The 9,636-nt window shown below is 32.5% G+C and overlaps 1 protein-coding gene across 3 annotated transcripts; it reads right to left on the reverse strand.

Annotated features, from left to right (window-relative positions):
* Positions 1-3,648: 3,648 nt before the first annotated feature.
* On the reverse strand, positions 3,649-8,848 carry LOC125065386 (protein spaetzle-like). Of its 3 annotated transcripts, none has more exons than XM_047672956.1 (6): positions 8,767-8,848; positions 6,207-6,285; positions 5,571-5,671; positions 5,023-5,133; positions 4,669-4,769; positions 3,649-3,843 (listed from the first exon to the last, which is right to left on the reverse strand). In XM_047672956.1, exons 1-6 carry the CDS (start codon positions 8,803-8,805, stop codon positions 3,672-3,674), a joined length of 603 nt encoding a protein of 200 aa, XP_047528912.1. In that variant the 5' UTR covers positions 8,806-8,848; the 3' UTR covers positions 3,649-3,671. The 3 variants fall into 3 exon arrangements, with proteins under 3 accessions (XP_047528912.1, XP_047528909.1, XP_047528911.1); XM_047672953.1 differs by having other exon boundaries at positions 5,571-5,686; XM_047672955.1 differs by having other exon boundaries at positions 5,571-5,686; positions 6,207-6,279; positions 8,767-8,846.
* Between the last annotated feature and the right edge of the window lie 788 nt (positions 8,849-9,636).

Here is a 9,636-nt window from a genome sequence, read left to right on the forward strand (position 1 = left end):
AATGCATTTTGTATTGCACATCGCTAGCGTATATGGAAGCGAAGACTTCCTGATAGTTTTTTCCCATACAAAATATAATTTAAAAATATTCAAATAATATAATTATTATTATTTCTACACTGGCTCACCCGCTCATCATACTGGAACTTCTCTACGAAGCTTTACGATTTTGTAACCATATCAACGATTGAAACAGGTAGGAGTTGTCCAATAATATACTATATTATGATCTTTTATAAACACTTTCATAAAAGACGAGAGATTATCTTTGAACATTTTTAGTGGCCTGATCCAAGCTACCAGATTAAGTACAACATTGTGAATGTTTTCTTTATAACATCTGGGTCAATCCGTACCGTAAAAAAATGCAATTTGTACACTTTTGATAGTTTGCATTATTAATATTCGTATGTTATAATAAAATAAAATACTTTAACTTAAATAAGCATCAGCCGCTTCTTCTCCGAGATGCAGATTGGAGACCTATTCCAGTCAGTTTTGTTTGTCAGTTTGTTTTATTTAAAAACAATTTTGCTTATATTTATGGTCTGTGTAGCAGGCCTATTTGGTATGGGTTGCATTTTTATAAGTTTAGATTGAGTTTTAATACAACAATTCAATTGTAAATTTCAAAAAAACTACAACACACTAAGCAGATTTTGTAATTGTAAATTCATCATCAGCTTACCTATCTTTAGTTAGGTATTTAGCTGTGTTAACATTCTAACTTAAGCCGGGATGACTATTTTACCGTTATCCGTACGCTTAGATCTTTTAAAATACGCATCAGATTTTAATACGGTTTTCATCAATAAACAGAATTTCAAGAGAAAAGTTTATATGTAATAATATTAACCCTTATTGTACTTTTATGAAGACGAATCAGGATGCTACTATAAAAAACGACATTGACAATATACCGTAGGAAATATTTAAAATGGAACACGTACATATTGATGACGGTTCCTTAGTACATATACAAATTAAAGTAATTTGTCAGGAGAGTTTATCGCTTTCTCAAGTGTGATTTAAATAAGAAAGGCTGGTCTCTAAGCAATGTAACAGAAAAAGCACCATTGCATATAAATATGGAAGTTTAAATTAAGTCTAAGCCTCAATCATTTACCTCCGTTAGTATCTAATAATATCTGTCCAGATGGTCTCGATTTTTTCATTTCATTCGATTTAATTAAATTAAATTGATAGTATTTGTTATTTTTAATAAAGTTACTCGTAGTTTTAGGTACTTAGGTTAGTAACCACTTGAAAGTGGTTATAAAATATATATTTTTTATTTCCCAACCAAATGCCAACCAATATTAGAAACTAAGATGTTACGTCCCTTGTGCCTGTAGTTACACTGGCACACTCACCCTTCAAACCGGAACACAACAATACTGAGTACTGTTGTTTGGCGGTGGAATATCTGATGAGTGTGTGCTACCTACCCAGACGGGCTTACACAAAGCCCGTCTGGGTACACAAGTGTGTTTAAGATTTTTTTGCTAATGTCTAATGTTTCTGTAAATATTTAGTCTAGTTCAATTGTGTTCATTCATTCATTCAAGAAAGATTTTTTTCGTATCGTTTAACTTCTCAAAGTATCATTTAACTCTTACTTGTTTAACTAGTTTAAACAAGTAAAACTAGTTAAAACTAGTTTAAACTAGTTAAACAAGTAAGAGTTAAATGATACTTTGAGATTAGTGTCTGATAGTTTGACCGGATAAAAGTGAAAGCATCAGGCGCAGTCGTGGTTATATTTAGATTGACAGACAAAGAATAATTAAATCATCACATTATAATTATAATAATCCTAAGTAATATTTGAAATGTGCTAGAAGATTATTATTAAGTCTTAACTACTGATCATCACAAAAAATTGCATACTTACAAAGAAAACTAGAATAAGGATACAAATCTAAAAGTGTAAGTAGATACAATTATTATTAGAAAAAGTATGTAGTATTTACCATATACATATGTTTTCGGTATGGCTTTGTACGAGCTTGTCTGAGTAGGTACCACCCACTCATCGGATATCCTGTGTATCGGTTTGAAAGGTCATGTTATGGACATAACATCTTTATTCCCAAGATAGGAAGCGTATTAGCAATATAATTTCTCACAGCAACAGTACTTATGTGTGGTGGTGACCACACACCATTGGCTACGTATTACATAAAACGTCTGGTTGATGATAGTAGTTTTTATAATTGTTTGTTCAGAAACTTTTATTACATATCATGTTTTTAGGAGAATTAGTCTGACTTCCCGGACGTCATTACGCTAAGCGGTCAGATTTGTTTTAAATGTATTTTTGGCGGGAGGCAGCGTGAAATAACGTCAGGCGTATAACTCTTAAGCTGCTTTATAATAATATTCGCAAACCAAAAATGGATAAAAGTATTTTGCTATTGATTTTATACGAGTGGATCGCACGCGAAACTTCGCGTTTATTCAACAAATTTTTAGAAATTTCGAAACCCATGACGGGTTTTGTTTTGATTTAATTTCATTTAAAATGACGTCTGTTCGCACGTTTTATATATGTTTTCTTTTTTTTACTTTTTCCTCTGTCTAAAATTATTTAATTATTCAATCTTCACTCACTTCACTTGCAATCAAGAATCCTCTTTAATTTTCTACACCTCTAAGGCTGAATATATAAGATTCTTGTAATATATTAATTATCAAATAAAATCAATTTTGTTCAAGTAAACTTCACAATGAACCATTTTTGAATCGTCGATATTAAAATACTACTACCGCTTCGGAAAGCACCCTCCAGTGAGAAGAAACGGCAAGAAACTCGCATATTTGCTCTTAAAATAACTTTGTTAATAATATAGTATCAACAGTGGATATCGTCAAACATAAACCGACTTAAAATAATACTTAAAATAATATAAAGGCGTGTCTGGGAAAATTTATTTAGAGATATGTTATCAAGGAAAGCAACGTGAGTAAACATACATGTATTATGTTGAAATTATTTCGAAGTAAATAAGTATGTTTCTCGATTTACAGTGAAACATCGATTGTCTCGTTGGTCTGGTGACTCGATAAAAGGTCACAGATCCCGTAGTAACGTAGTTCTGGTTTCATATCCAAGGTCAGATCGATAAAAAGTTATTGTGTTATTCTGTCGATAAATTCTCATTAACAGCCCGAAGCATGGAAGTTGGAAGTGTGCACAGTGTAGTGTGTGTTCTGTGTCTGTTGTCCCGGCGCCCGAACTATTTCAGGACGTGTCGGACTTGCCGTCCCATCTGATTATGAGATTGACGGAATAGAGAAAGCACCTGTGTTTGGGCACACTATAATAGTGCACAAGTGTGTTCTGCGTATTTGGGTAGTCTCCCATGAGATTGGCTGACGAGACCGAAATCGACCGGACAACATCAGCAAAACATCAGTTAATAAAGACATAACAGAGTTACAATTAAGTACGTACATATTTATAACGAATTTTACTACTAAGTAACAACTTCGTGTACTGCTTTATACTTTAGGGCTTGAAGACGCTCTCACGTAATATATATCGTTGAAAACTAAGCTTGAAACTTATTTATGATTACATCAACTTCAACTTAACATATTAACATGTTTTATATTTAATGTATGTAATACGAAAACAAGTGAGTGATATGATGGAATAATTTTATTCTTTACACGTGTTTCATAACGCAAGAACAACAACTGGGCACTTGGATGTTAAGCTTAAGGATCTTTTTTTCGCTGTCTAAGCCTATCATCTGTCGGATAATATACTTCTGGACGCACCGCGCTTCGTAGCTACTTTGAATATATATCGCTGATGAGCAAGGCGAGTTATCGGTGCTGTAAAAATAAAATAAAATTTAAATTTGCGACAATAACAACATAGAAAACCTCTAAGTATATTTCCATATATTAGTGTTCAGTTTGTTAAGAATTCACTTCAAACCTCACTCGTGATATGTTGCCAACCGACTTACATAGTTTTTCGGTATAACAAAATTATAAATGTCCTTCCTTGGGGTTCAAGCCTATTACAATATATTTTTTACTATTACATACAAATTTAAATCATAAATAATATGGAGTAAAGATAAAATAAGTCACGTTAATTAAATAATATTAAGAGAGTAAGTACAAAAATTAAAAAGAAGAGAAAAAACAAATCATGAAAATAAATTGGTAAAGAAGATATAACTAAATGATTGTGACATTAGAATTGAAGTCACAAATGATTAGACTTCAACTCAAACATTCACCGATTGAGTTGTATAAGAAAAAAAAAAAAAATATATATATATATATATATATATATATATATATTATTTTATAGAGCCCTTAAAATTGAATAGTGATTGTTTCCGTACTAAAACTTCCATAGTTGTTACCCAGTATTGATGTATAGTCAGGTTTTTTTGTCCAAAATTCGGGAAAACTTCGTCAAACAATGCTGTTAAAGGAAAGTCATTAATATAAATTATAAATGACGATCTAAAAGTGTTTGTTCGCTTTGGAAAGTGAATGAATCAGTGTGACTTCATACTCAATAGACAAAACGTCTTAGTTCCGAAGGTCGGTACGCTTTGGCGACGTATGGAATAGTTAATATTTTTTTTAGTGTTAATGTCTAGAGGCGGATATAATTGAATGGTTAAAAGTAAACATTACTGGCATATTTCTAATCGAAACGTTTGCCGTGGACGTTCCCTTTCATTAAGAATGTAGAACCATTGCCCATCAGTAGCCCGAGCGGCTCGTGGAGCGTATATCTGTAAACAGAAAGATCATCAAAATTATTTGCCTAATATTATGAGGTATAACTTTGTGCAGACTGGGTAACTATCATCCAGTTTTTATTTTTGAATTTCAAGCTCGAGGGACATATTATTTTAGTTTACATTTTTGGCGGTAAAATGAAGAAGTAATGCTAAAGTTAATGGTAGATAGTGACACGTAACTCATGGTTTTCCATATGCCTTCCTTCGTACTAAACATATTAAAACGTATGTACGTCGAAAGTACCTTTTCTACTGATCTGCAAAGTTCTGTGTCATCTCCGGATTCAAGTCTCCTAGATACCGTAGGTACGTTCAAAGCGTCTTTGTTGAATACACTGATATTACTTTTTTCAAGCTGAAATGTTAAAATTTTAAATTTAGATAAAGACCTTTAAAATATTAAATTATACTTTAATGTACAATCCTTGCAGATTAAAAGTAACAATTCTGCTAACGGTTATTTCAAAATAATGGTACAGGACTCATTTTAATAAAATAATTAATTTTTTTTCCTTCCCTATTTAAAAAACCTTTAGTCAATCCTGTCTGGGTTGTAGCCATTAGACATTCTACCATCAAACAGCAATACTTAGTATGGTTTTACTTGGCAAATGGGGAATAACTTCTTAGTTACTAAGGTTGGTGGCGAATGTGCGGTGTAAGGAATGGTTAATATGTCTATGAGTGCTGGTGACATATCATCAGGTGGACCGTTTGCCTATTTTCCGCTACTTATATAGTAAAATATTCGTATTAACATATTATATATTTAATAACATAACAGTAGCTTACGTCTTCAATTAAACTTTTCACTATATCTTCTGGGTAATTGGGTATGTCTTCACAGATGCCAATTCCCTTGCAATCATCGGGAATTTCCAAATTTTCCCCAACTGCTGCAACTGCAACTGCAAAATTAAATATTCTATAATATAAAAATTAATTTCTACACACTAACTCTATCTTTGTAGCGATTGATTATTTTTTTTAAATAAAAAGCCTGCCAACTTGCTATAACTATTATTGAAGGTAAAATCAGGAATGAGTTTATCCGGAGAAGAACTGGAGTTACCGACATAGCTTGCAAAGTTTGCAGACCGAAGTGCCAATGGACTGGTCATGTATGTCGGGGGTTTTGATGGCCAATGGAGATGACTAGTCCTAGAGTCTGTGACCGGGGATGACAAAGGCAACGTAGAGCGTCCCGACACCTTCCCACCTTCATCCATCCGAATAAATACGAAAGGTGAAGCGATGGTTGACTATTGAAAGTACACTAACATATTATTGGCTTTTTAAGCGACTGTGAACATCGCCAGAAAGATATTCGTACATCATAGTCTTTTTTGAAAATCACTATTGGACTGGAAAGACCCTCGTTTTTCGTAACAAATGTCTTCACAAATCTATTCAGGAATTTTTACGAACCATTCGCGTTGCTGTCGTCAGACCTCCTGCCATCCGACACTGATCCAGTTACCTTACCGCCATTTGTTGTTGCCTGAAACTGATAAAAATATATCTAAAATATAAAGTGTGAATCTGTAATTGCCTCACTCCTGAGTGAGAGAGTGAGAACCTCTTAGAGAGAGATAAATTTATAGAACCACGCTGCTCTACAGAGGCTGCTTCGTATAAGAATTCCACATACGTTTTCTAAAATTTTTTACATATACATATGTATAACCACACATTTATAAAACATTTTTTTTAAAACACTTAGTATTCCAGGTATGAGTTATTGTAAATATAAAATAAATACAAATATTTAACAAAGATTATATTTTTAAACTATTTTCTTATCTAAATTTTGTAGTAAGTATGTTTTATGATATTTTAATGTACCGTCGTAAAATTAACGTATTCGTATATTTGCTGGACATGTGTCGTTTTTGATATTGTTTTAGTTATTTGAAATAGTTGTTAAAATTTCATAAATTACAATTTGTTTACGTACTTAATTATTTGTGACGTCATCCTCAGAAATAGCATAAAACTGCTTCAACTAAACCTTACCAAACTTTCAACCAAGGTTTAACGGTCGTGTTAATTTGTAAATAGCCAAATACTAAACGGCTAACTTCAAACAATTTATTGCGTTTGTTTTAAATAATAAATGGAGTATAAATATGATATGGGCATGTAATGCGGAGGAATTAGGACCATATTGTGAGGAAAGTCTTGAGCATGGACGTGGATAGATATGGAGGAAGAGGATGACCAAAGAAACAATGGATGGATGTGTGAAAGACGATAAGGCTGGAAAGAAAGTTACTTGTGAGATGACGACAGGCAGTATAGTTATATATAAATAAAATTTTGTAATGGAAATATTTTTAGATGTTGGTTTGAATTTAAAGATATTTATTACAAAACCAAGCTACAGAAAACTTAACACAGGCATAATTTTAACGCGTACATTTTCTAGGGTTATTTTTAAAAACACCTTCAATGATTCTTAAAGCAAAATAATAATCTAAGCATAAAGACTACATACGTCATCCAAGTACGTAAAAACTAAACATATTATGACAAAAAACTATATCTTCGAATTCATAGAAAAATATTTTGTGCCTTTAATTCTTCGTCATTATTTGAATGTCATGTTTGTTATGTTTATTACATAAGAAGGTATATAAAAAATGTAAATAGTCATCAGCGGCTTCTGCATTACAAAATGAATACTTATGGACTGATTATATGATTTTTTTATAATTTACCGCTAAATTTAATATAGATACGGTTATATTACACTGAAACGTATTGATATCAAACAACGCGACATAACACAATTATTATATTATTTTGATTTGATTTATTTTACTTGCAACATTACAAAGAATACACGTTCTCTATAAATCTATTTCTCTAATCTTTCTGACTTGTATTAAAACATAATATATGTGAGTCAACTCAATCCCTTTTTACGTACTGGGATATCGTAATATTTTTTTGAATAATTATACGTGAAAAATAGAAAAAGGAATATCTTAATTTGAAGTTAAAATACTCTGAAGTAATCGTAGGATATATCTAAAATTATAATTTAGCATTAGCAGCACGTAAATGTCCCACTGCTAGGATAAAGGCCTCCTCTCCCTTTGAGGAGAAGGTTTTGGAGCATATTCCACCACGCTGCTCCAATGCGGGTTGGCGGAATACACATGTGGCAGAATTTCGTTGAAATTAGACACATGCAGGTTTCCTCACGATGTTTTCCTTCACCGCTGAACACGAGATGAATTATAAACACAAATTACGAACATGAAATTTCAGTGGTGCCTGCCTGGGTTTGAACCCGAAATCATCGGTTAAGATGCACGCGTTCTAGCCACTGGGCCATCTCGGCTCATTAAAATTATATTTTATTTAGTATATTCTCGAACCCAAAACTATAAACTATAAATAATATACATAAATTGCAGCTATGCTGAAACACTAATTCATCGCGAAATTAAGAGTGCGAGAATTAAAAGAATGCACCTTCATAACAGCTAAGAAATTATTATGTGGTCTACTTGCACCTTAGAACCGACCTATGTGTCTGCTTTTGTAAATATATGTATGTAATAATAATAGTATAAATATTATATATATATATAGACTGTGCTGAAATAACGTACATTTGTTTCAAATTTAGGTACCTTTGAAATTATAAAAACCGACCCGGAACCGGAATAAGTGTCTGACATTCATTTTTTCTAATATATTTTAAGATATCAAAACGGCAGACATGCTTCGATCACGTTTTGAAAGTCATATTTTATGACTTTCGACTCCTTGACACGAACAGGAACCCTCGATGGGAATAGTGAACCTCCATTTCCCCAACAGCAGGTGAAGCAGTATACCTGGTAGTAATATGGAGTTTGCTACTATACCGTGCGTCTGCCGTTCACTGGCTCACAGTCTTATATAATTATTATTTAAAATAATCGCACACTATTATTTTGTACGATATGCGTGTATTTATCAAACTCAAACATACCAGAGAAACCGAGAGAAGGAACACAAGAATCCCGGCCATCACGTCTGACTTATTGATTTAACAACCTCGCCTGAGCGTGCTTCCTATTTATATAAAATATCATAAACATTTTTCACACGTCACGTCTCAACAAATATGTAACATTAGATTTTATCAACGACGACACATACGCTCATATTTTAATTCGACTCGCTAAATTGTATGCTATTACAGACCACTTTACCGAGACCTGTATTTTTTTATTTTAATAAGTTCTCTATGGTCCTTGATATGTGTGCGCGGGAGGGGAGGGTGGGTTCAATTATAATTTGATAGTGTAAAATAAGTGTTTCCCATTCATGTATTAAGTTGAATACGTAATGGGAAAAATAATGGAATTGCATGTATGATATCATTAATATATTTATATGAAATAACATTTTTCACTAAGAATTCACTAAGAAAGTTGTTTTTTGGCCTCGCTATGAGCTCGTTTGATAAGATGCAGAGGATTTTACGTTTAATAACGGCAATGAGGAATTTCTCTTAATTAAGCGAAGCGTTAATAGCAAATGTAATAATAAAATATTGCAATAACATTGTATCTTGATTAAAGTACCATTTAAAGTACAGATGGCAAACGTAATTGAACTTCCTGTTCCTGTTTCTCGTGTACTGGTTTATTCGCCTTTTAGACTCGATTTTTTAAGAAGCTTGGCCTTTTTGTACCCGTACCAAGTAAAGCTCAGAGTTACATATCACTTGCAGAATTGTAAAATTAGGGGTGTACTAAGTCTGTCTTTAGCTTAGTGGGCGTGATGTTTTTTTATAACTTTATATTGCGTTTAAATACAATAATGAAATTAAATTAAAATACAAATACAAATACAC

The sequence above is a fragment of the Vanessa atalanta genome, chromosome 7 (genome assembly GCF_905147765.1).
Source record: "Vanessa atalanta chromosome 7, ilVanAtal1.2, whole genome shotgun sequence".
In the NCBI taxonomy this organism is placed as follows: Eukaryota; Metazoa; Arthropoda; class Insecta; order Lepidoptera; family Nymphalidae; genus Vanessa; species Vanessa atalanta.

Coding starts and splice junctions, on each gene's coding strand:
- LOC125065386 (XM_047672953.1), bottom strand. CDS start 8,805: ATGGCCGGGATTCTTGTGTTCCTTCTCTCGGTTTCTCTG. Junction 4,770..5,022: donor TTTGCAGATCAGTAGAAAAG/GTACTTTCGACG, acceptor TTCTGTTTACAG/ATATACGCTCCACGAGCCGC. Junction 3,844..4,668: donor TTTCGATTAGAAATATGCCA/GTAATGTTTACT, acceptor TTATTTTTACAG/CACCGATAACTCGCCTTGCT.